We start from the raw sequence: 27,259 nt of genomic DNA, 5'->3' as shown, positions 1-27,259 counted from the left end.
ATTTTTCACTCAGTTTATCTTATCCTTGTAGATAATTTTCAAATATCTGTGGAACATAACAGTACAGGAATAAATAAACAAATAAATAAATATTAATAAACTGCCAAATTTCAAAGTAGAAGAATAAAGGTTTAATATTTAACACAGCAGTATGCACTTGGATGCACTTGGATCTGTAAATACTCTACTGGTGTCTCCTTGCTCGTGGATCTGTTCCACTTGAGCCAAGATGCTGTTCCATGTTTAGCTTCCCTTCTCGCTGTCTCATTAGCTTCAGAAGAGGCCGACACTGCATACGGAGTCTGCTGTGTCCTCTTCCATACTTAAAACTGCTGGGGAAAGGGAGGGGCTCTGGGAAACAGAAACAGCCCTGAGGGTGAAGTGTCGCCCTGAAACTATGTATCAGTTGACCCAGCTACAGCAGTTGACTGGACAGCTCCCTGCTTGAAGCCCTGATGTCTGCTCTACCACTCAGTCTTTCCTGCTGGACATGAACTTGTACAGAGAGCTCTTTAGGTCTTAATTAAAATTGACTGTTGAGTCAGGCCTGAAACTTTGTAATTCCTAAGTCTTTCTCTGACTTTTTTTTCCTGATTTTTTTTCTTCCAGACAGTCCTGGTACACACACCAGAGACAACTCGTCTTAGGTATTTTACTGAGTTGCTTCTCGACAAAGGCAAACCGCTAATGCTGGTTGGAAATGCCGGAGTGGGAAAAACAGTCTTCTTGAGCGACACCCTTGCAAGTCTCTCTGAGGACTACATAGTGTCCCATGTTCCTTTCAACTACTACACCACCTCAGCAGCCCTGCAGAGTAAGTGTCTCTCCTCCGTATAGACAGAAAGGATGGTTTGCTGTGGTCTACACAGCTGCTTAGGTTTCTGGTAAATTTTTACTCAGCATCACCCAAGATAAAGATAAGATTTTAATTATTGCTATGAGTTTGTTTTGTGTTTTGTTTTCAGACAAAGAATCACCATATATCCCAAGCTTTCCTAAAACTCCTCTCTCAGCCTTCTGAGTGCCAGGGTGACAGGCATGTGCCACCATGCCTGGCTAAGCGTGACCTTCATTTCACTCATAGTCTTGTTAGGTTATTAATTTATATACCAAAAATTTACATTCACAGTGATAATTATGTCACCTCTAAACCATTTAATTCCCTGTAATTAAATCATGATACTGTAATATGAAGATGTTAAAGAGGATCATCTTCCAAAGCAAGGAACTGACTCAGGGGACAACGAATATGGATCACGGCCCAACTCTGAGTTATTAATTACGTTTTTCTATCACATGTATTTAGCGTGTGGGCAGTATACATGTTGAAAACAAAGAGCAACCTGATGGAGTTAGTTCTATTTTTTCACTCTGTGGGACCACTCAGCCCATCAGTCAACAGTACTCAGACCCATGGAGCCATCTTAGTGGCCTTGTCATTTGTCATTCAGTGTGTGTGTGTGTGTGTGTGTGTGTGTGTGTGTGTGTGTGTGTGTGCGTGTGTTGCTGTCAGAAGCAGCACAGGGTGGAGGGGGCTCAGCGTGAAGATCTGAAGTCAGTATTCCTGCCGCTGCTCAGCACAAGAAGAGGGACAGTGCAGCACTCGGGTCTCGATTGTTGATTAAAACTGTTGTGTGGCTTTCCAATCTGGTCAGTTTCTTGCCCCTTCTCAATGGTTCTCCATTGCTATGTGTGAAATGCAGTGTCCTCTGCTTACACGATGTTAGCTAGCCTGCATTACCGAGAGTATCACAGAACTGGACAGCTGATCACTCGGTCTGTGGCATAGCTCTGACTGGGCCTCTCGTGAAGAGGCATCTGAGGTCAGGAAGACCAGTTCCACCAGACAGCATACCAGCTAATGTATCATGGCCCTGGGCCTGAGGCCACAGTAAAAGCAAAGGAGGTGGCATCAGACATGGCATGAGATGCCATTTGTAGGTTGTAGTTGGTCAGATGGTGCCAGAGTGAAATCCTGTTTGGCTTTCCTGGCTGACTGAGAGAGTTTTGACCTCATAACCAGGAACACATGAGCACAGGAGAAAGGAAAGAGCTCTGTGTGTGTGTGTGTGTGAGAGAGAGAGAGAGAGAGAGAGAGAGAGAGAGAGAGAGAGAGAGAGAGAGAACCTGTGTGCCTTTCTGCCTCTCTGTGTATCTGTCTGCCTGTCTCTCTGTTTCTGTGTCTGTCTCTGTATGTATATGTGTGTCTGTCTCTGTGTCTCTGTTGTGTGTCTGTGTGTCTTTCTGTCTATATGTATGTGACTCTCTCTCTCTCTCTCTCTCTCGTGTGTGTGACTGTCTCTCTCTCTCTCTATATATATATATGTATATATATATATGTCTCTCTGTCTCTGTGTGTCTGTCTGCTTTTTATATCTGTATCTCTGTCTCTGTGTCTGACTATGTATCTGTCTCTGTGTCTTTGTGTGTCTGTCATCTGTCTGTTTGTTTGTCTGCCTGTGTCTAAGAGATGGTGTAGAGACATTTAGAAAGAGGCACAAGTGTCAATAGAACTGACCAGCCAGCATCTGAGAATGTAAAACAGTTGTTTGCCAAAGGTGTTTATCTACTGTGTACTTCTTTGTTTATTTCACAAATGATTAATAATAATAAACAATTGTCATCGGCAGTATATAACAACACACACACACATGAACATAAACACACACACACACACACACACACAAACACACAGTCTTTCTTGTTCCTAAGTTATTTGCAGGCTGAAGAGAAAACATGACTAGATATTGTGTCTGAGAAACACAGTACTCAGAACCCTTCCTACCCTGACTCAGAGTCATCAGCAACAGAGCCTTAGACACAGAGAAACAGTGGATTATACTGGGGTAGTATCACACACACTGTCTGGGTGACCTCTGATTAACAGGAGGGAGATGAGCATGTACCAAGTTTATAGACAGTTGCAGCCAGAGACATATCTCTGGTGTGAAACCAGCAACCAGGACAGAACCAAATTCAAATGAGAAAGGAAGAATGGAGGGGGGTGAATAAGTAAAGGCAGAAATGTTACATCCTATCAGCCATTTGTAGACAAAATTATCTCTATTTTTAGGAATTCTTGAGAAACCTCTAGAGAAAAAAGCTGGCCGTAACTATGGTCCGAGAGGAAATAAAAAACTGGTTTACTTCATTGATGATCTGAACATGCCCGAAGTGGATTTGTATGGCACTGTCCAGCCTCATGCGCTGCTTCGACAGCATATTGACTACGGGCACTGGTAAGTAAGCCCCTGGGTTCTACTGTCCACCAAAACCTCATCATTACAGTGGAGGGATATTTGGAAACAAAACTGTCCTGGATTGCTTCATCTTCTGGGAGCATTTTCTGTGTCTTCTATTTGTAACCATGTGTCTGTGTCTCTGTGTGTGTCTATGTGTGTGTGTCTGTGTTTCTGTGTATTTGTGTGTGTGTCTGTGTTTCTCTGTGTGTGTGTTTCTATGTGTATGTCTGTGTTTCTGTGTGTGTTTCTGTGTGTGTGTTTCTGTGTGTTTGTGTGTATGTCTGTGTGTCTGTGTATGTGTATCTGTGTGTGCCTGTGTTTCTGTGTGTCTCTGTGTGTCTGTGTTAATGTGTGTCTGTGTGTGTACATGTTTGTACATATATGTTTGTACAGATATGTGCACACGTGGAGGCTGGAAATCTACACCAGACACCAGAGCACACAAAGTACTTTGATGAACCTGAAGCTCTCTGGTGTTAGACTGGCTGGGCCCAGGAGTCCTCCTGTATCAACTGCATGGTGTATACTATCATGTCTGGCTCTTACTTGGATGCTGAAGATCTAAGCTTAGGGTCTTCATGCTCATGAAGCAAGAACCTTACTGACTAATCCATCTTCCCAGCCCCCTTTACATATCCTCTCATCACATCAGACAGAGCAGTTTTCCTTCACATCTTTGCAAGCTTGGGTTGAAAAGTAGCTAAGCAACATAGCAACTGTGTAGAAATTAAGTCTCACTAAGTTATTGAAGAGAGTCTTGGCTTTACCCTGTAGGCTGTGAATGTTTGATCATATCTGGGCATTCTACTTTGCTATGCATGAGAGTAAACGCAGGGTGAGGTGTCCCCAGCCCATCCACTAAGCTTGACTAGAAGGACTGCATGCTTTCCACCCATGGTAAGAAACACATGAAAATTAATGACCAGTAATAGTTTATAATGGTTCAGTTTCTGATCTTGGCTTCGGCCTCCAACACATTTTGTCACCTTCTATTTTCTGAGGTACACTTTTGATGCCCCTAAGATATGGCCCAGAAGGTCAAGCTTACAGAATTATCTTGAAGACAACGTGTCTATGATTAAGTCCTTCCTAAGCTGGTGTTTTGTCATTTCACTTTTGGATTTGGGGTTCCGTTTTCTGTCCCTTAGGTATGACCGACAGAAGGTGATGCTCAAGGAAGTCCGAGGCTGCCAGTACGTAGCCTGCATGAACCCCATGGTGGGCAGCTTCACAGTCAACCCAAGGCTGCAGGTGGGTTCACACGCCACTCTCTCCAGTGTGCCTGTACGCCACATTCAAAACTGTGGATCATGCTGGGTATGCTGGCACACTCTTGAAATGCCAGCACTGGGGGTGGGGATGGGGGCTGAGACACCGGTGTCAGGAGTTCAAGGCCAACCTAAGTAATGATGAATTCCAAGGAAGGTTGAGCTTCATAGTGAGACTCTCTCTCAGCAGAACATCACATCTTGTTTCTTGCTGCGTATGAAGATTCCCACGTCCGGTTAATTAAGTGGGTATGTTCATTCCCAATCAGTATAGAATTTTTAGTTAACTTTTGCATTTACAGCAAAATGAGTTAGAAGAATTTCTGTCTAGTCCCTCATCCACCCACCACCTGCTACATTTGAACTCTTATTAACCTCTTGCATTAGTTACGTTTGATGAGATGATGTTGACACATAATTACTAACTAAAGCTCAGAGTTTCCACTGGGGTTTCTTCTTTGTCTTGCATGTTCTGTAGGGTTGACAAGTGTGTATAATGACAAGTGTCCACCATTAAAATATCACACAAAGTAGTTTCTCTGCCTGAAGACGGGTCTGCTATGTGCTCGCCCTTTCTTTGCCTCTGCATCCCCAGAAATCATTAATCTTTTGAAAATCATTTTTCTCGTTTTGTTATTGTGGTTAAATACATGTTACATACAATTTATTAGTGTAACCCACTATTCTAAGTGTGCAATAGAGTGTGCTAAATGCTTTCTTATGCCACACCATCTGTCTCTGTGATATTCTTATATGAAACTGAAATTCTGTCCATTAGTAATGACACCCATTGCTCTCTCCTTTGATACTCTCTTGCTCTCTCCTCTTTGCCCAGGCAGACCCATCTTCCTTTCTGTCTCCGTGACCTTGACTTCTCTAAGTATTTCATATAAGAGGAGACCGATGCTGTTTGTATAAGGACTGGAGTGTTTCACTTAGTGCTGTGCTGAAGGTCACGCATGCAGCATGTGGCAGAATTTTCTTCTGTAACCTGAAGAATGTGCTGTTTTGTTTTCTGTGCTGCATTTTGCTTGTCTGTTTACGCACTGGTGAACACTGGGTCACTTCATCTTTTTGCTGAAGTAAAAAAAAGCACAGGTGCACAAATATCTCTTGGAAATCTACTTTCTGTCCTTTTGACCATCTCTCTCCCCAGGAGTGGAATTGCAAGATCAGACAACAGTTTGGTTTGTAGCTTTTTGTCAGGGTGCAATTGCTGCTTTGCTTCTTTACAGCAACTGTGCTAATGGGAGTGAGGTGACGTCATTACAGTTCTGGTTTTGCATGTCCCTGATAACCGGAGATTTGAGTATTTTTCAAGTGTTTTGTGTATATTTATCTTCTTTTGGGGGAGATGTTATCAAAAATCTTTTTACTCATTTTTGGGTTAAACTTTTTGCTGTTAAATTTAGGAATCTCCTCCATATTATGGATATTTAATTCTTAAGCACTGATCACTTTATTGTCCCAACAGTTTTTCTCCATACTAGTCTGTGGTGAGAATCACTTTTTAGATTGGCTTCTTTTAGTTACCTTAGCCCTGGAAATAGCTACACAGAAAGTGTTCTCTCACTTAGCCGAGTCCCTCAGGTAAGCCAGCTGTCCCTGCTGGTCTTGTCTAGGTCACTTTGAATGTCTGGAGTATGACTCTCAGCTGATCTTGTGTGGTATAGGCCAGAGTGGTGACAGTGACAAATGCCTCTGCCTTCTGGACCTTGTATACTTTACAAACTTCAAAAACTGAAGGAAAGTCAGAGGCTTAAGGGAACAAATCTGGAGACCAAGCTGTGACAGTGACTAGCAGCCTTTCATCTCCACACACTTTGTGGGGTCAAACAGATCCCACAGCCAACCCCGTGTTCAGGAAGAAGGGTTCACGGCAGTGATCCTAAGTAAAGAAGAGAGAAAAAGCCAATTGTTCCATTCGTTTGCTTCATTTTCACGTTCTGCTTTGATGGTCACCTCTATTTTGTACTGATTGTTTTTCAGAGACATTTCACCATGTTTGCTCTCAACTTTCCATCTTTGGATGCATTGACCACCATCTACGGTCAGATCTTCAGCTTCTGTCTCCAGCAGCAAGCATTCTGCCCGTCGGTTCTCAGGACCAGCCCCTCTTTGATCCAGGCGACCATTGCGTTCCATCAGACAATGGCAGAGAGCTTTGTGCCCACAGCTGTTAAATTCCATTACAACTTTAATCTAAGAGACTTATCAAACATCTTCCAGGTACCTCAACTGGCAAGCTGGCTTCTTGAGTAACAGGATAGCTTCTGGCATTCCATTATAGAATGATTTCAGTTTTAAAGCATGCTTTGTCTCATCGTGTGTCTTTCTCTTCTACCCATAAACCTCTCTGTGAGGTGACATGACAGGCTGCTCTGTCCTTCTCATTAGTGAGATGGTGGGTGTCTATACAGCAAGGTACCGAGACTTGGTAATTCAAAAGCAATGAGAATTTTTTGTTCATAGTTCAGTGGTGCTGAAAAGTCTACAGCTGGGGTAGTAGCAAGTTCAGCATCTACTGGTCTGATGGTGCCTTGAACATTGTGTCTCTCCACAGCAGAGAGGATAAAAGCACAAAGTCTTAGAACTGGCCATATGAGGTCACCTCCCTTAGAAGAGTCCCCCCTTTCATACATCCACATTGTCTATTAATTGTTTTTTCATTTAGTGTGTGGTGGGCCGGTATGTTCTACACATGTTTGGGAAAGTCAGATGACAAGGTTACGGAGCTGGCTCTCTCCTTTAACCTTTACAAGAATTATGGCGGTTGAACTGAGGTCATCAGGTTTACCCATTGATCTCTTTGTCTCACTGGCCCCAATTGCTTCAAAACATAAATTTAGGGAGATATGCAGACCATGGTAGATAGTGAGTTAACAATAGCAGTAAAGTAGAAATTTGAACTTTGTAAGTTAATGTCTTATTAAGTGCCAACAATGTTATTATTTTTAAACAATATTAAAATGTGAAATTTTAAATTATAGATCATTTGGTTTTATATTGAAAATTACTTTGATTGCATAGTACATTAGGGACAAAGAGATCAGAGTTCCATTATCCCTCTCAAAGGCGTGCCCTAGTGGCCTAAAATGGGGTGAGGGTCCATTGGGATCCAAACTGCAGCTCATAGTAAAGGGGGCAATGTTTACTATTAATTACATAAAGGAAATTCTGAAGAGGAAATAGAAGGTCAGGAATTCTTAAAATGGATGTGGCTACCCTGCTATGTAGTGAAGTGCTAAGACTCAAAGTTCCAGCTCTCTTCAGAATCACTCCACAGCATCCTCCTGTTCTCCTGGGTGCAGAGCAAGCTGACTGTTCTCACTGCACCCCAGATGCTGAAGGACAATGTTGGTGGGCACAGGGGGCATAGTGTCCATACTAGTCCTGGGTCTACCTTCCAGGACAATCTTTGTGTGTTTTGTTTGTGAAATAAATGGTTATAACCAAGGATTAAAAACAAGGAAACTGTATCCTGTTAACTTTCAATCTGGTTGTATTTTGGTTTCATAAAATCTATTAGAGACTGGTGTGTGTGTGTGTGTGTGTGTGTGTGTGTGTGTGTTAGTTACATTCCTTAAAGTGGTTATTATAAGGGAGCTGGAGAGATGACTCAGTTAAGAGCACTTGTAGCTCTTGGAGAGGTCCCAGACTCAGTTCCTAGTACCAACATGGTAGTTCACAACCATCTATAACTCCAAATCTCAAGAACCTAGCTCCCTCTTCTGACCTCTGAGAGTTTTTCTCATATATCATATACATCCATACAAGGAAAATACCCATGCATATAAAAATAATTAATAAATCATTTTAAAGCCATGTATGATGAGGAATAAAGAGATGACTCAGCATTTTAGAGCACTGGCTGTTCCTCTAGAGGACCCAGGCTCAATTCCCAGTAACCACATCTGGGTCACAACCATCGGTACCTCTAGCACCATGGAACCTGATATCATCTTCTGGCCTTTTAAAAATGGGTACAGTACTAAACTCTTATGCTCCTGCTTATCTGAAATGAGTTTTATTTGCACATGTATATACTTACCCACTCTTGCCAGTTTGTTTCTTCCCAATTGCTAAACTCAGCTTGGAGTTAAACAAATACAAAAATTGCTCATTTAGAACGACACTGTCCTCTAAATTAAAGGTGTGTTGCCCATCCCTCTCACACAGGGGATTTCGTTTGCCTCTCCTGAGTGTTTAAAATGCCCAGAAGACTTAGCACGCCTGTGGCTTCATGAAACATCACGCGTTTATGGAGACAGACTGGTAGACACAAACGATTTTGACTTATTTCAGAGGAAAATGCTGGAAACTGCCCATAAGTACTTTAAAGTAAGTGAGTAAGGTCTCTGTTCACTTGGCTGGTGTGAGGCTCATTATATGTATCAACAATGTCCCTTCCTGCAGCGTCTGAGATCCACAGATCTACCGGGTCTGGATTAAGGGACATTGTCCTATTCCTTCTGCAGGGTGCAGAGGCTGACATGCTGCAGCAGCCCCTTGTTTATTGTCACTTTGCCAGTGGCAGGGAAGAGCCTTGTTACATGCCAGTGAAGGACTGGGAAGGGCTAAAGGCAGTTCTTACAGAGATGGTGGACAACTACAACGAATTCCACTCCACGATGCACCTGGTGCTCTTCGAAGAAGCCATGCAACACGTGTGAGTGAATTGGCCATGGCGCCTGTCAGTCAGCAACCATTCTTATGGCATTAAAATTGCGTCGCCGTAAATTATGTCACAGTCTTAACCACGGACATGTGGGAAAACTACTTCCTAAAGGGACAAAGATCCAATAAAAAAATGTGTTGTTTCTCTGTAGTACTGTCAGAGAAGGGTATTAAGCAAGTGGAACTTAAAGTACTTGTGGGATCTGTGGGTAAGATTTAACCTGACTTAACCTGATTTTCATGGATTAGCTGAGCACCTACTGTGTTCCGGGTAGTAACACAGCCAGTTCTTTTTATGTTTTACAACAGTTATTGAAAACAAAAGGATGTGTGTATCTTCTTAAAAGAAAATTAGAGGACATTGCTTACCTTAGGGTAGAGCTTGACCATTTTAAGGCTCCCTTCCTGGTCAGGGTACCTCCATCTAATCTCTTCTTTGGGAAGCTTGAGGGAAGAGTGCTCAGGTGAACATCAGTCAGAATGTGAGCAAATGAGCAAGAAAGCTGTCTAAGAGCAGTGTGTCATGCCCAGGAGTGCAACAGGCAAGCAGGAGGAAGCTGTAGTTTGAGAAGACGTCAACCAAAGGCCCCGGGAGCAGAAGTCCGCAAGTACTTGGAATGAGAAGTCTCCAACTGACCCACACATTTATTTCCTTTTGATATTAAACTTTCCACACATGGCCCAAGACATAAAAGTGTTTCTTTGATTGGGGATTGTAAGATGAAAGCTGATCGCCTCAGCATTGGAGATGATGAAAAGTTCCCTTAAGCGTCAAAGAAAGGGACATTGCCACTTAATGAGTTCAGTTATATAAAAACTTGCAAGCACACATTAAGACGCAACCAAAGCCTATCTCCAGACTTGGGGTTTCTCTTCTGCAGTATCTTTTCCAAGGTTATTTTGTTCATGTGGTCATAGATATAAAGTTTAAGGGAATCACCAAGCTTGTGAAAAATAGATCTTTTCAGACCTGAAGTGGCGACGCCTATCAACCCTGCTGTGAGTGACTCTGGTGTCATTTTCCAAAAGGAAGAACAATGTGCACCTTTCAAGGCTGGCATTGAAGTTTGTTTCGGAAAAGCAAGAGTACTATGTCTAGCTTTTACAGTTGGGCCTCTACATACTTTCTAGTTTTATTTTGTGAATTGTTTTTTAAATTTGTTTAACACATATAAGCCATTTCTTCAACTAAACTGCCATTACACTGACATGAAAACCAATTCATTCATACTTGAAAGATGTAGCAATGACATCAGAACCGTAAAGATTCAGAGTCTCTTGGCTAAGGAGGATGAGCGTTGGATGGTTTTGTAAGAAACTTGACTTTGAAATGTCAATGGCTGATGTGCGTTGTCCTGTTCATGGGGCTGCTGTTAGTAGAAAAGAAGCAAAAAAAGAGGCTCAGCAGTTAATACTTTCTGCTCTTGCAGAGGACCCCAGTTTAATTCCCAGTACTGATATAGTAAATCACAACCACTTGTAACTATAGTCCCAGGAGATCCAATGCTTCTTCTGACTTCCTTGGACACCAGGAACATACTTGGTAAACATGCATAGATGTAGATGTGAAACACATTAAATAAATAACTTTTTAAAATAAGCAAGCCTTTAGTTTCCCTAAGGTATTCACTAATCTAAGCGAATCCATTTTTTGCAAAGTGGTTCTACAGCAAAGCTCTCATGCAAATGGATATCTTCCCTTGAGGTCTTTGTATGGAGTAAGGCTGACAGAGAATGTAATTTTTCTAGGTTAAAAAAAAAAGACTTAATGAAGCTTACATATAGGACTTGTATATATTTTTAAGTAGCATTAATATAGCAAGAATTCAAAATATGACTCCTGCAAAAACTTTAAGAAAATACTTCGAAACTAAATGCTGTCTTTGTTTGGTAAGGAAGCATGTGAACAAAGATCAAATGATTCCAATAAAATTGGCATTTCATCATAAATCTGCACATTTATGGAAAATATAAAGCAAGTACAGTCCAGGGCGTTTTATGTCATGACTCTGATGGGGACTGCTACTTCCTTTCTCCAGGTGTCGAATCAGCCGCATCCTTCACACCCCTCAAGGCCATGCCCTCCTGGTTGGAGTTGGAGGCAGTGGTAAGCAGAGCCTGTCTCGCCTGGCAGCTTATATCTGCAGCCTGGAGGTCTTTCAGATCACCCTGACAGAAGGCTACGGGACCCAGGAGCTTCGGGTGAGGAACTGAGAGGCAGAGTCACCCATTGTTACCCACAGATGAATTGGGACTATTTCCTGTTGCAATTCAAGTCCATGGTTGGTCACCTTCATTCCATAATCTGAAAATGATCTTGTGTGCTTTAAGTCGCCTCTAGGTTGTTTGCAACACAATGTTACATCAGTCTGTGCTACAGTGCTCAGGGAGAAACCACCAGAGAAGAAAGGCTGTAGGTGATGACTACACACTCCAAGTGCCCTCAGCTGTTTGCTGTTATCTGTTTGTTTGCTGTTGGCTGGACCTGTGGCCATAGAGGGCTGATTGCATTTCTGGCCCATTTGTCTGGCAGACATAGCACAAACTAATAGTGAATTCATGTCAGCTCTGAGATGTAGACAGGAACCCCCAAGCCTACAGGAAGAGGGGATCTCTGCAGACACCTTTGACGCCTTCATTTTTATGGTCAAATACACAACACATCTCTATAATTTGAATAGGGTCAATAACATATGCTTGGCTGGAAAAGAATATTGTCTTAAATATACAAACATGCTTTTATTTCTGCCTTAAGTGGACTCGGTGTTCAATGCTGTTCATGTCCTCATCTGACAAAAGGCAGAAAGAAAATATACTTCCTCTGGAACCTCAGCTAGGTTTTCTTCCCATTTGGACAAGAGCAACTGAAACAGCGTTGTGTTTTCTTTTTTTTTTTTTTTTTTAAGAAAACTATCCTGTTTCCTTAAATGTCTGCCTTTCAATTCATGGTAGTGCTTTCAAAATAATGCCTAGAGTTTGTGGCAAAGGCATTTTATACTTAAAAACACACACACGTGCTTTTAACATTGCTGGTGGAATAGCGAAGCAAAGATATTTTCAGTGAGGGTAGTTGTTGGAGTGGGAAGAGGACCACTTGACAGAGGTGTCACTGAGCTCATATCGGCTGTGTGAGAAGGAAGATGTGGATCATCCCTGGGCTCCCCCAAGTCACATGATGCTCACTAGGAAACACCAGAGTTGGAGGGGAAGCGCCGGGCCACTGGGAGGGGAGGCACAGCCGCTGCCCTGAATCCTCCCTCCGAGCCTCCCAGGACTCAGCCACACACTCCAGCATCACATCAGCATTCTAACAGCACATGAGCGATGGTGTCCTTTCCTTACAGGTAGACCTGGCCAATTTGTACGTCAGAACTGGAGCCAAGAACATGCCCACTGTGTTCCTGCTGACAGATGCCCACGTTCTAGATGAGAGCTTCCTCGTGCTGATTAATGACTTGCTGGCATCGGGTGATTAAATGGACACATTTCTTGAAAGATCTTTCCCAGTGACAAATTATCTGTAGTTTCAATGAACTTTAAGGAGAGATAATTTGTCTTTGAGATGTTTGCTAGGGCAGTCTTTGGGGAGAAAGCTATAAACCTAACTAATTGGTACTATATTGCTTTCTTACTCAGATTATGGATGAGAAGTGCCTCTAAGGGACCCAAACTGAAGTAAATGTTATTCCTCCTTGTGCAGGTCAGGATGGTATGAGGGTGTAGAGGGTGAACAGATCCAGTGGGGTACAGATCTAGGGGGTTTGTGGGTTAGTAAGTGTAAGTATGTGTCTAGATGGTGTGTGCATCCGGTGGAATACAGTTCTCAGAGGCTTGTGAATCTACTGGGTGTGAAGGCCTGATGGGCTATTCAGGTCTAGTGAGTATGCTGCAGGCAACTAGTTTCTCTCAGTGGTTTGTGTCTTAATCAGAACAAAAGGCGAGGGAAAAAGGCATTCCTAATTTCAAACTGTCTTTAAATGGAGCTTGCTTTGTCTTAGAAAGCTTTTCAAACACTAGAAAATCCACTGTAAAATGTAAAAGTCAAGGTTGTTATATAATTCTGCCCACTCTTTGGGGACAGGAGACATACCAGATCTGTTCAATGATGAAGATATGGACAAGATCATTTCTGGGATCCGTAGTGAAGTTCGTGGTCTCGGCATAGTGGACTCCAGGGAAAACTGCTGGGCATTCTTTTTGGCCAGAGTCCGACGACAGCTCAAAGTAAGAAATGTTTGCTTTACTTTTGTATTACTTTGAAGCTACTGTTGACACTTAATGTGCATCTCAGCCAGGACTCATATTATGGTCTGGATTTCAGTGACTTCTTTGAAGGGACTTGTGTGTTCATCTAGGCCATGTCTATACTGTGTGTCTCTAAGACCAGGGTGTTGAACTCCTTCGACGACCTGGGCTAGGCAGTATGGTCAGTATTAAAGCCATGTTCCTCTGTCTTAGAGGAGCTGACACTGTTGTAAAAGGTGAGACATGTCACCAAGAATTTTCCTTTGGGACAAGTATAAATAGTCCCCTGGAAAGGCAGGCGGGGACAGCCTCCTCTTTAATGGGAATAGGTTTACCCTGGAGGAATAGTATTCCATTGTCAGGCAAGGGTAGGAACTCAAGGCACAAGCATGTAGGGACAGTAAACAATATTGTTGGCTTTATTTAGATTTATTTATTCCATTTTGTGAGTATGAATGTTTTGCCTGAATATATGCATGTTTACCACATATGTGCCTGGTAGCCATGGAGGTCAAAAAGGGTGTCATATTCCCTGGAACTGGAGCTATAGATGGTTGTCAGCTGCCATGTTTGTGCTAGGAACTGAACCTAGGTCCTCAGTAAGAGCAGCAAGCACTCTTAACCACTGAGTCCTTCCTCAGACCCCTTGTGAGAGGAAACATAGAAGGTGAAATTTGAAGAACCTGTTTGAGAAAAGCTGAGATAGTTCTAAATGATCAAAACATGGAGTTCTTGTGGGGAGAACAATGTCACTGGAGCTGGAGATGTGCACTGTGATGAAGTGAGGTACTTACATCATCAAATGAGCAATAGTCAGATACTAGTGTGTCCTTTGTGCGATGTGATTTAGGGGTGTTTTTCAAATATTCTTAAAGCCCTTCCATTTAAGCTACACTTTGCTTTGGAGCTTCATAGAGAGTTAAGGCAACTAAACAGCAGCACCAGTGAAGATCAAGTATTACAAGACAACAGACACTCCAGACTTGCAGATGCCAACTTCCTAACACTGCTGTTGTGATTTTGATCTTCCTGGTGCAAAGTTGGAACCATTAAAAAGCTATTGCTTTGCTATTTCTTCTAGTATCTCTGTACCTGTCAATGCTGTGGAGGCTCTGTGGTATCTACAGAGTATGGGGCACTGGAGAGAAATGAATGGACAGCAACAGTAGCACCAGCCAGAAATGCTCAGTTCCTTAGGGAGAAGCCTCTCAGGCAACTGAATCTTGAATGTGAACCTTCTAAACTCAGCCCAGAATTACTCAGTAACATTAACATACACATCCAAGTCACAGACCACTAAGAAAACTTGCTCTTCTCTCAAGTTTAGACAGGGTACTGACAGCCTTGGGAGTTTCTTGTCAGCTTAGAAAAATCTCCTTCTCCTCCTCTTCCTCTTCTCCCTCCTCCTCCCCTTCTTTTCCTCCTCTTTTTCCTCTTCTTCCGCTCCTCCTCCCCCTCTTTTCCTCCTCTTCTTCCTTTTCCTCCTCTTCTTCTTCCTCCCCTTCCTCTCTTTCTCTTCTTCCTCCTCTTCCTCCTTTCTCCTCCTCTTTCTCCCTTTCCTCTTCCTCCTCCCCTTTCACTTTTTCCTCCTCTTCCTCTTCCTTCTCTTCCTCCTCTTCCTTATCCCTCCTCTTTTTCATTCTTTCTTCCTCTTCTAATTCCTCTTCCTCTTCTTCCTCTTCCCCCTTTCCACATTCATCATCCTCTCCCTTCTCCCTCCTTTTTTTCTTTTTTTCCTTTCTCCTGTTTCTCTTCTTCCCCCTCTTTGTCCTCCTCTTCCTGCTTTCTTCTTCTTTCCCTTCTTTCTTCTCTTTTCCTTTCTCCTCCTCCTTTTTCCTTCTTCTTCAATTACCTTTTTCCCTTTTGTTTCTGGACTAGAATTAATAATGTAGCCCAGGCCAAGTTGGACCCAGAAATCCTCCCACCTCTATCTACCGAATGCTAGAATTACAAACACATGTCACCCTGCCTGGTCTTCCAAGGTTATCTTACTTAGAGCAGCTGTTGTCAACCCTTTGGGAATAAATGACCCTGAAAGGGTCACATATCAGATATCCTGCATATATTATATTCAGATTATGATTCACATCAGCAGCAAAACTACAGTTATGGAGTAGCAATGAGCATAGTTTTATGGTTGGGGGTCATCACAGCATGAAGAACTATATTAAGAGGTCAAAGCATTAGAAACTTTGAGAAGCTCTAGCTTAGAGGCAGTTGAAACTCACCAAGGCTACAGAGGAGAAAATTCAGCTAATCCAGCTATGAGCACCTCAGAACCTCTCCCACCTGTCAGCCCAGTCCGGCTCAATAACCCTTTGGAGCTCTATGGTCTCATCGGTCTTAGCATCATCTGGATGTGTCCTTCCTCCTCATCATAGAACCACAGAGCACACTCACATTCTAATTGGAGAGAGGAGGAAAAAGAAAAAGAGCTGTTTTAGGAAACTAGAACTCACCCTTCCCAAAATACCCTGAGCTGCTGTCCTAGTGACTGCAAGTACTTCACCACTACAGTAGGCTTGGGGGAGGGAGTATTTGATCTTCAGATATTTTTTATGACATAACATTGAAAATGAATTTGAGAACACAAGCATGCCTCAGTTTACCACAGGGTGGTGTCCCAGTAAGCCCACCATAGGTCAAGTATTATAAGTTGAAAAATGTATCCCCCTGTAGGATGTCATAGCTTAGCCCCACAATGCACTAGGCCTTCAAAATGGAACTACTGGTCATCATCAGAACATGGCAGACTGCATGCCACCAGCATAGGAAAAGGTTAAAATTCAAGATTCTCCGTACAATTTCTACAAAATGTGTGTTGTTTATGTGCCATTGTGGAGTTGAAGAATCCCAGAGTTAACAATTACAAGTTAGGTATAATTTCGTTTTTAAGGAATGCTACCTCTAGAAAATATTTTCTACCCTATGTGGTGAAGCTGAGAGACAACAGGTTATTTTTGTATCTCCTATATTAATTCAGAAATGGCTGTCTCTTTGTCAGGTTACTGTCTCTTCAGATTCTCCATTCTCTTTCCTTGCTAAGCTCCACTGGTTTCAACATTGCCTATGCAAATTAGCAATACTTTCTTATGTATTCTAGTACCTAGTTACTGTCTCTGATCAAGCTTTTCCTTGTTCTCAAGTGTTCATATTTGTGAACAGGCATTAGGTTCACATTGTTGCATTGTTCTGCCACTATCTTAACTCTGACTAGATCATGCTAACTAGTTAGTTTCTGTAAGGGAGGATTTGATTTTTTGTTCTACTGCTTGGTGAAACTCTTATTTAAATATGGAAAAATATCTTTTAGTTTTGTGATTAGCTCTCTTATCTCCTGTTTTGCCAATTTGGTTGCCGGTATGTGTGTGAGTGTGTGAGTGTGTGAGTGTGGGTGCATGCATGTGCCGGTCCGTGTGTACACAGGTGCTGGATTACAGGGCTGTACCAACTGCTTAGACCCTCTTAAAGCAGTTTGTAGGAGCTGCTTGATGTCATATAGCCTCAGGAAATAACGTGTTTTGATTGTGTGTCTTATCCCTACTGCCTTGTAAGGACTGCAGAAGACAGTCCAAACAGTGATGCTAACAGAGACTGTGTCTGGATCTCTGATGCTTCACAAGTAACATCTCCTATTGGCTTTTGATTTCACACATCCATTTTGTCAAGGAAGTCTCTACTGAATTTCTTCTCGATGTCTATTGAGATAATTACATAGTTTATTTTCCCTTAGGCTTATTAATATTCCCAGTTAAGATAGACACCCTGCTGTTCTGCCCTTTCATATTTTTTTTCACAACCACCAGTCTTTCTCCATGCATTTCTTTCACTCCATACACAAGCAAGGCTTGATGGGATAGAGACCTGCGTGTGTGCCTTACTCAGTCTGCTGACTTCTTCGCCCAGAGAAAAACTGGTACGCAGAAATGGACCACCTGCCAGATTTCCAGGGAAATGACAGCTTCAGTTTTTGCAGTGTCTGCATATGAACTTCATCCCTGTTATCTTAAAAAGCTGCCTGCGTCACTCTGACATTTCCGCAGACAGCACAGTTTATCAGTTCAGGCTACAGATTGTGTTTCCGAAGCATTGGTATCTTCTTTGCCTGTGCTCCTGATGAGACCGGAGCTAAGTGTGCCACAGGGGCTGCTGGTACCACCCACCAGTCATGCTGGCCACTAAGCACCGTTTGGTTGGAAATGCAGTGCTGAGAGAATCTATGGGCACTTAGAGGACGTCTTCTGAGTCCACAGACTAGTCCTCATTACCAGTGATCAAATGCATGTCCTTGGACTGCTGCAAAGGAGCGAGTGGTCAGAGCCTATGTAGTATGAGACTCCCTACAGGTTCCTCATCTTGTACTAGAAAAACATCAATTCCATCTCTCCTCCTGTGGTCTTAAATGAACCCAGGAAACTGTTTTGTTTCTTTTCCTTGCCCTGTGACATGGGCAGCCCTTAGGTTATTTACAGACCTCTACTCTGTGTCGAGATTTAGATATCTGTCCATTTCATGATCTGACTGTCTGTCTAGGAATATGTAGAGAGATCCATCTCTAATGATATAAGAAACATAAATGCTGGACCAGCTGGCCAAAGAGCTCCAGAAATCCTCCCTTCTCTGCCTCCGAAGCCTGCACCACCAAACCTGGCTTTTTCATATGGGTGATTTCTAGGGGTTGAACTAAATTTTTCCTGCTCACAAAGCAAGTATGTGAATCACCAGGCTGTCCCCCATAAACCTCTAAAAGAAACCTTTTTTAACACTGGCAATGAAAGGTTCAGTTTCAAAACCAAGGTCACTTCACACAGAATATACATTACATTTAGAAAAGTAGTCTGTGTGTTCAGGGTATTTTCCAGCAGAGCATGAGGCCTGTCCTTACACACGTGGAAGATGATGTCACCACAATGTCAGCTGCTCTGACAGTGGTGCCACCAAAAACTGCATGAGCTGCCTCAAATGCCCAACCTATGTACAAGAAAAATAGGCATCAATTTTTTTTAAAAAAAATTGACAAAAATGAAGAATTGTATTAAGGGAGGGGCTGAAAATTAGCCTGCAAGGCAGTACATGATCACTGCAAACCTCCCCCCCCACAAACAGCAGGGGTAGGCGCTACTTCTCTGGCCTGGGTTCCTCGGGATTAGATCTGTTCTTTGCTATGGAGATTACAAGCACATTCTTTGTGAGTACAGTGATTTTCTTGTTTTAAAAATGGAAATGGGGCTGAGATAACCTAGTAGGTAAAGCACTTTCTGTATGTGAGTGAAGACTTGAAATCAAATCCCAAAGCCCACATAAAGCTGGGTCCAGTAGCACAGGCCTGTCATCCCAGCAGTCCTACAGAGAGAAAGGAGGAGGAGATGAATCTCCACAAGTTCTTGAGCCAGCTAGCCTGGTGTTTTAGGGTTTTGTTGCTGTGAACAGACACACTATGACCAATGTTTATAAAGGACAGCATATATTTGGGGCTAGCTTACAGTTTCAGAAGTTCAGTTCATTATCATCAAAGCGAGAACATGGCAGCATCCAGGCAGGTGTGGACATTTTTATCTGTAGGCTGCTAGTGGAAGACTGACTTCCAGGCAGCTAGGATGAGGGAGAATCTTAAACCTATGCCTACGGTGACACACTTACTCCAACAAGGTCATACCTCCTAAAATTACCACTCCCTGGGCCAAGTATATACAAGACATCACACCAGGCTTATGCATCAATAGCAACCAACTCACAGACATGTTTCAAACAAGGTGGAAGTCAAGGACAGACAGGTACCCTGTCAAGCTTACCCATGAACACACATACACACGGGGGGGGGGGGAGAGAAGAAGAGGCAGAAGAAGAAGAAGAAGAGGAGGAGGAGGAGGAGGAGGAGGAGAAAAGAAGAAGAAGAAGAGAGAGAGAGAAAGAAAGAAAGAAAGAAAGAAAGAAAGAAAGAAAGAAAGAAAGAAAGAAAGAAGAAAGAAGAAGAATTAAAGGAGTTGAAACTCTCTGGTACCAAATATTACTTTTAAGTAAAATCTGAAATGCTCAGTGTTACCCGGTCAAAAGTTCTGAGGTGATTTTATTGTATGCTCTCTAAAGCAGAAGTTCCCATCAAAGTGTTTTATGTGTACACACTTTGCTGTTGGATCTTTTAAAAAGAATTGAAATTAAAAGCTGGTTAGATGAAGGATACGGTTAGAAGGCATGAGGAGGATGATAAAGTGACAGTTTTCGAACAGAGAACGCGTTCTGTGATAAAGCCCTGTTCCATAGGGGCTGCCTCAGCAAGACTCGGGGCTTATTATCCTTGAAATATACTGGGGCTTTGGATGATAAATGCAAACATAAGTTATGGATAGATGCTTCGGAAGTAAATATGTGGGAGGATTCCTTCTACCTGAGAATAAACTACTTCAGCTGGGAAAAAAACCACAGTGACTGTAGCAATTCAAATTTCCATTAGGAGATGGAATGGCTTGAGTTTTGTTAGTAATACACAGATAAATATGTAGTAAAGGAGGGACTGTATCCACAGGAAATTGAAGCATGTTACAAAGCATGGTAAAATGTGGGTCATCTCAAATGAGTCACAGCACCTATGTGGAGGAAAAACAAATAGAAAATTTTATGGTATGGATCTCAAAAGCAAGTTCTTAACATCTGACACCTAAATGTAGATGCATCTGTAGTGATTTCCAGGTTTGCTTTTGTGCTTGGGGAAATTTGCTTTTAGAAACAGCACAGCTGCCTGCAGTGTTTAATTTTGTTACCATCTAGGCATGTAACTTTGTTTCTACCTAGGTGTGTTTCTTCCTGTCCCCACTGATGGTTCATTTGGCATTGTCAGGCAAACCTTTTCAGGGCAGATGATTATTGATTATTGCATAAATCTAGGTACTTCTTTTAAGGTAGCCAAACTGAGTTCAGGTAAGGGGTGGGGTTTTTTTCTCTAACACACACTAACTTGAGTTTTACTTCAAGGCAAGGATATCTAGTTCTGAACCCTGCTTCCCTCCCCAAAGTTTGTTGGTTAACACCCCTTGCAATCTGGCTTGTGGGCTCACTGCAGTCCAATTTTTGTCTTGTGGGGACCTGACTAATGGTTATATAGCAGGGTGTTTCCAGGTAGGCATGGCAAAGCTGCTGTGGTAGGAAGAATCTGACCATCTCTTTGGGATCCTGTTTACATGGTCTCAGATAGGGGGGGGTAGGCTACAGTCATCAGGACACTTCAGAATCTAGGCTTTCTTGTCTTGCTCATAAATGAGTAGAGATGTTAGTACAATATTTCTGTACTCAGTGTCTTATTTCACAAATAATACCAAAAAAAATCATCCAGCTGGTAGATTACCTACCAGAGAGCCTGCCAACCTGAATTCAATCCCAGGTAATTCAAGCCCATGTAAAAGCAGAAGAAAACTTTGCAAAATTATTCTCTGACTTTCACAGACATGCTATAACACATGCACGCTCACTCATACACACACACACACACACACACACCATATGCATACACAGTAATAAAATTTATTTAAATAATTATGTCTAACCCAGAGACAGTGCCTAACAAAAGGTTAGTGCTTGTGAGACCTCCTCATAGCTGAGCTGTTCCCTAGGCTTCTGTGGGAGTCTGCAAAATGCCAGCACCTGCATTCCTACTCCAGCATCCATGTCCAGTTCGACACCTCAGATATCAACCAATTCCCTCAGACATGAAGTTTATAAGAGGAGCACTCAGATGCACATCAGTAGAGCTTGAAATATTGAATTATGGACAAGACAAGACAACAATATGGTCAATCATTTTTTTTATTTCTTAGAAAGTATTTTTCTTATGCTAATACCACCTTAAGGTATTGAGGATATAACGAGAAAGCTATTCAGAATGACCATCGGTCCCCCAACACAAAATAATTTTCCTGTGGGTTTACTACAAGTCATCGCAAAGTTGTGCAGACCATCTTTAGAGAAAAATAAAATAACCAATGGTTGTAAGCATTTGCATGGCCTCTTGGAAAACCTCATGGAGTACTGTTGCCTAAGGAAGGGGGAGTGGAGATGGGCAGGAGTCCTCTGTACTCTCTGATTAAAGCTAGACACTCCTGCACAATGAATTGGGCTAATAGTTGAAGCCTCAGGCTAACAACATCCTTCCAGTCCCTTCCTAGGAACTGTGGATGAGCACATGTATTTCCACAGTTGAGTTTCCAAATACTATTTAAGATGATTTATGATTCCTAAAATTATCAAAGGTTTCCATTTCATTCCGTGCGTACTTGACCAACTGCAAAGTCACTGAAAAGGTGACCAGATGTCGGTGCACACCATAGTCCTGGCACTAGAGAGCTTAGAAAGGAGAATTGCATGGGGTTTGTAAAGTGTGATTTTCAGACAGCCAATGTTTACATAGCAAGGCCAGCTCTCAAGATACAAATAAAAGGGAAGCTGGAAGATGTCTCAGTAGGTGAGAGCACAAACTCTCTTGCCCAGGACTGGAGTTGGGTTCCCATCACACATGCAGAGTGACTCACAACCACCTGTAACTCCAGCCCCAAAGAATCCAGGACCTTTGCATTCTTTGGTCATCTGCACAGACATACATACCCACACATAAGTGTAATTAAAGAGATTTAAATTAGATATTGCAAATTATTTTGCTTAAGTGTTCCCATGGCAAAGTCAAGCTAGCAAACTGTCCTTGTGAGTATCAGATTGACCTGGAAGAATTTAGTTCATTTTGAGCTGAACATTGCATAGTGTAAAGTGAGATTAGATTTTCTCTCACAGTTCTTCCTCCTCAACATCACCTGTGCCCACAGTTTTCATGATATACATATTGATGATCATATAGTCATTATTATAACATTAGTTTGTAAATTAATTACTCAAATATTACATGTGCTAAGAAAACATAGATAACAAGGTCTAATTTTTTAAATTACAGTTCATGTTTTAGGTTTCTCCTTTAGCCTTTTCTTCTCCCCATATGCAAGGATTCTTCTTCTCTTCCCAAGATACTAGCTTTCCACAACTGATTCTCTTTGATTGGCATAATTTCAGAAATTTCATTTGAGTAGAACAGAGGCAGAGAAAAATAAAACAGCATCTCATACTTGAAGTTCCAAGTATTTTCCATAACTTCTATATTTAATTTATTTCTATCCCCATCATTGGCATACTGTTCGTTCTCTCTCTCTCTCTCTCTCTCTCTCTCTCTCTCTCTCTCTCTCTCTCTTTCTCTCTTTCTCTCTCTGTTTCTCTCTCTGTTTCTCTCTCTCTCTCTCTTTCTCTCTCTCTTTCTCTCTCTCAAGATCTATTTATTTATTTCATGTATGTGGGTATATTGTTGCTGTCTTCAGACACACCAGAAAAGGAATTCTATTACAGATGGTTATGAGCCACCATGTGGTTGCTGGGAATTGAACAGGACCTCTGGAAGATCAGTGCTCTTAACCACTGAGCCATCTCTCCAGCGCCTGCTGACTCTTAAGAATAGTGTCTGAATCATATTTATTCATCCTAGGGGAGGAAATGATCTTTACTACTATGTACTTTACTTTGTGTTAATTTACTACTATGCCTAAATTATTTATTGAAAGATAATATAACAAGATCTTTCAACAATCTATTTTTGTTTTCTAGAATTAGAGGTATTTTCTTGTGTCTTGTTACTAGTAAATAATTAAGCAAGGCTCATCATCATAAAATTTCACATTGGGTTGGGCACTAGATAAAGGCTCTCAAAAGATACTCTGAGAAGTGACTATATATTATAATAAAGTGCAAGCACCAGAAAGTCTGGCAGGTCAGCTTAGCAATATATGCTTTCAGGAGGCAACCAAAAAAGATATGGGCAGATAAGGGGAAAATATACATAAATAATGGGATATTCTACTGTAAACATTTGCCATACCATAGGTGACCTCTGATGGCACTGTGCTAAGCCCATCGCAGACAGGACATTACTGCAGTCTGCCTATAGTATATACACTGAGTTAAGCTTGTAGAAGCTGGTACAGTGTCTGTCATAGACTCAGGAGACTGTTAGAAAGTTTCTTTGGACAGATAAAGAGTTTAACTCATAGATGATGAGAAAGTTGACATAGCTGACAACACCTACTAACACCAACATAATTTAATAGTGTAATCAGTAGGTAAAAAAAAAAAAAGATATTAGCATTTGTCTGTTTTGAAATGTTGACTATAGTAAGTATGCCTATTAAATGAGGTATTGTACAGATTGATATATGCTAGAATATTCTTCTTACATGGATTTAAAAATGCCACTGGTTAAAAAAAACAATGTCCTCTGAGACAGTGACAACATTCATTGGCTGACCATGGTCTTGACTTCAGCCTTGGAACTGGAGGGCCTCATTTTCTACCATCAGCTGTCCTGATGGGATAAAGAGTCCCCTGTGTCCTCATGCTCCCCCTGAGTTTCCCCTCTGATGGTCCTCTAAAGCTCAGGGCCCTTGAGTAGGCACAGCAGTAGGGTCACACCTACTCTGCTGACAATGAAGAGTTCTCCCGTCCAGTGTGGCAATGCTGTTGCAACCAGCCTCAGGCTCTGCCAACAGAATCCCTATGTCTAGAGGAAGTATGCAAATATACAACTAGATCTCCTGGTGGTCCTGCCCCACCCATGAATCCTACAGGATGTGCAGTGAAAATATTTGAAGGGGAACACAACTGTGTTGAGTATGCACATAACTGTACTGAGCATGCACGCTCTTCTTTTTATTGCCTTGATTCCCTAAATAGCACAGAATAACAACTTCCTACACAGTTTACCTTGTTCTAGGGACAATAAGTCATCCTAACAAGAAGGACTAATAGGTGGTTGAGGGGTATAGGTTTGCTCTATGAAAGTAATATACCTTTCATGTGTTTGGAAAACCTTTGGGATATATTGGAGGTCCTAGCAAGTCCCAAACACACACCAATAGCTTATTCAGGTATTAACTTTTAAATCATTAAATAGCTAGTAAAAATAAAACTTTCAAATTTAGATCAGAACCTTTTCTTAGCAGAAACACGCTACCCAAGTTTTAAAATTTTCCCCTGAAAAATCTCAGGTGAGAACTAAAGCAGATATTTTTATATTTTAAATGCAAACTGAGATTGGTGTCATTTGCAATGATAAAACTGGCTTTATTTTACTATTTCATATCTTGTTTTGGGAAGGGTATTTCAGCTTTGTAAAATCTCCTGAATCATGCAACAGACGGAATTTGCAGGCAAAAGTATTGGCAATCTTACCTGATGGTGACTTGTTTTTATGTGACTTGTGTTAGGGAACAAGTAAAATGTCCCACACCCAAAAAGAATCATGAGCCATGCTTGAGAGAAGAGGGGCCACATTTTTGAGGAAAGCATAGCTGTCTGTCCTTCTGTCTGTGTTGTGGCACTGCCACCCTGATGGTCAATGCTGCCTTGCACCATTGGTGGGCTGAGGTCCACTGTGTGACCAGTGTGTCCGGCCTCACCCCTCCCTCATTGTTTGGGACTTCAATGTACTGCTGGGCACACTCATCTCTGTTGTTTCTCACCCGCCCCTCCCCCACCTCACCCCACTCTCTACAGATGATTTTTTGTTTCTCACCGGTTGGTCACACACTGCGAGTTAGAGCCCGGAAGTTCCCAGCCCTAGTTAACTGCACAGCCATTGACTGGTTTCATGCATGGCCACAGGAAGCTCTGGTCTCAGTCAGCAGGAGGTTTATTGAAGAAATCGAGGGCATTGAGGTAAGTTGTGTCAGCCTGAGGTAGGTACCCAGAGTGCACAAATCTCAGTACACTCTGGGCATGCAGGCCTGGTCAATCACTTTCGGTTTCACAGTCTCTGTATATGTCTTTTACCTTGTTTTTCATTGTTTCTGTTTTGTGTGCATTGTTGGGTGGTGGGACTCTGGCCTTATGGGGATTTTAGTTATGTGTGTCACTTCTTGATACTTAGTATCTCCGGTTAGGGTTTTTTAATGTCCCTGTGAAATAAGCAGGTTCAAAGAGAGAAGAAAGCAACTGAAGCAAGCCTCTCGATTCCCAGATGCAGAGTTGAGGTCTAGTTCCTTTCTGATTAGAGAGCTGGTGCTAGGGTGTGACTCCCAGAGAGCTTTGCCCTTGCCTCCCGTTGACCAACGAGGAGGCAGTGCCTAGGATAGACCCAGAATAGATAGACTCAGAGAGGAAGTGACTCTCTGAGCCGAAACTGACTGGGGACACGTAGGATGTAATGTCTCAAGTTCTCATCCTCTCCATGACTCCAAAAGCCATGACCCTTTCAAAGTAGCATTGAGACCCCTTGTTAGAGAGTGTGTCCTCGGGTGGCCAGAAGAAGAGTCTGGGTATGTTTATAAACTTGAGCAGTTAGGATGCAGCTAGCTCCATTGCTTGGCACGTCACTTTTCCTTTGTTTCTACTTAAAAGGCGTAACAATATGGGTGCGTATATATGGATCTAATGAAAAGCATTCAGTGCTACGTACAGGTCTCCCCGCCTAAAAACATCTATGACCCTGTCAATCACTGAACTGCCAGGGGAAGCAGCATTTACCATGGCAGATACCTCTGGGGTGGGGGCACATGTCCGCCTCCTCTCTCCTTTGCTTCTCCACAGTGACATGATGAGCACAAGGAAACAGAAAAGGAAGGTCTTCTGAAGTTGGGGGCGGGGCGGGGGGGATTACAATTAGATCTTCACATGTGAAGAGCCAATAGTTATGATAAAAAAGTAGTGTTAAGTGTTACTCCCAGCCCCTAGGACAGTCGTTGGGTTCCTTGCATCGTGGATGTATTGGGGCATCATCTTGTCTTCCAACAGGGAAAAGAGAGGTTGGAAGTTCTGAATCTACAGGAATCAATCTGTGCCTCATATCACTAGCAGATTTCTAGTTTCCTTGGTTTATTTTATCAGGCTTGAAACGAAAGAAGTGGGCTGGTTTCTGAATATAATTTTGATTTTTCTCGGTTGGTAGGAGACCCAAACTAGCAGCCTCAAAACCTGCTGTCCTGTTTCTGCGGCTGCTTTCTCCAGCAGAGCAGCAGCTCAGCCGGCCCAGGACTATTGACACCTGCTGGATGAGGCGAGCTTTGCAGTCCAGAGGGCTGCACGGGGTGCTGTGGTCTATCTGACGGTGTCATGCCGCCTCCTATAGGATTCTGAGTGTCAAATAGAAATATTTTCAAACACCTTTCAGTCGAGCTGAATTATGCCAGCTAACAACTCAGTAAGGTGCTTTTTTTCAACCCTCTAACCTTTCTGATTTGTCACACAGAAAGCACCAATTATAAATTCAGAGCACAGTGGGACCACATCCCCCTAAAAACATATGGTGGATTTTCTGTAGAGGTCAGAAACAGCTTTTAAATTTTTGAGCGAGTGCTAATTTGATCATTTTCTCAGTCTTAATTACCATTGTCAAGACTGAAAGTTATCTGCTTAATTCTGGCACTTCTGAATTATTGACTTCATTGGATGAGGGCAAGGTACAAGGTGACCTCCTTTGGCCATATAGAAAGAATTTCTTAAAGACAGCTGTTTTATATATGTTGAAGTGTAAATTCCCATCAGTACACGCTCAGTACCCAGGGCTATTGCAGCCCACAGCCCTGACTGCATCTAACTAAGGGGTACGCTTTTTTTTTTACCTGATACGGAACTAAATGACAGCTGACAAAAGACCAAAGTAGTCTGACACCTAAGTGTCATCGCTGTGTGCAGGAAGTGACAGTGTAAGGCAGGAGGAGGGGACAGTGGGGCTGAAGGTGTGGATAGACATGCACTGGGGGTGTGATCAGGTGCAAACCTTACTGGTTAGTGCGCAGGCCCCAGTTAGGA

At 42.3% G+C, this 27,259-nt stretch overlaps 1 protein-coding gene across 1 annotated transcript in view; it reads left to right on the top strand.

Annotated features, from left to right (window-relative positions):
* DNAH11 (dynein axonemal heavy chain 11) overlaps positions 1-27,259 on the top strand; it is a gene marked incomplete at both ends in the record, with an annotated part of 271,279 nt that overhangs the window by 143,534 nt on the left and 100,486 nt on the right. Inside the window, 10 exons of the mRNA XM_080921133.1 lie at positions 610-814; positions 3,074-3,239; positions 4,391-4,493; positions 6,500-6,739; positions 8,690-8,851; positions 8,989-9,179; positions 11,227-11,389; positions 12,532-12,655; positions 13,269-13,411; positions 25,007-25,168. Of these exons, the coding sequence (XP_080777259.1) occupies positions 610-814; positions 3,074-3,239; positions 4,391-4,493; positions 6,500-6,739; positions 8,690-8,851; positions 8,989-9,179; positions 11,227-11,389; positions 12,532-12,655; positions 13,269-13,411; positions 25,007-25,168 (1,659 nt within the window). The remainder of the gene's footprint in view (positions 1-609; positions 815-3,073; positions 3,240-4,390; positions 4,494-6,499; positions 6,740-8,689; positions 8,852-8,988; positions 9,180-11,226; positions 11,390-12,531; positions 12,656-13,268; positions 13,412-25,006; positions 25,169-27,259) is intronic.

Source organism: Micromys minutus, assembly GCF_963924665.1.
Source record: "Micromys minutus genome assembly, chromosome: 1".
NCBI lineage: Eukaryota > Metazoa > Chordata > Mammalia > Rodentia > Muridae > Micromys > Micromys minutus.
Note: the sequence above shows the minus strand (reverse complement) of the source record. Positions and strands in the feature narration are given on the sequence as shown.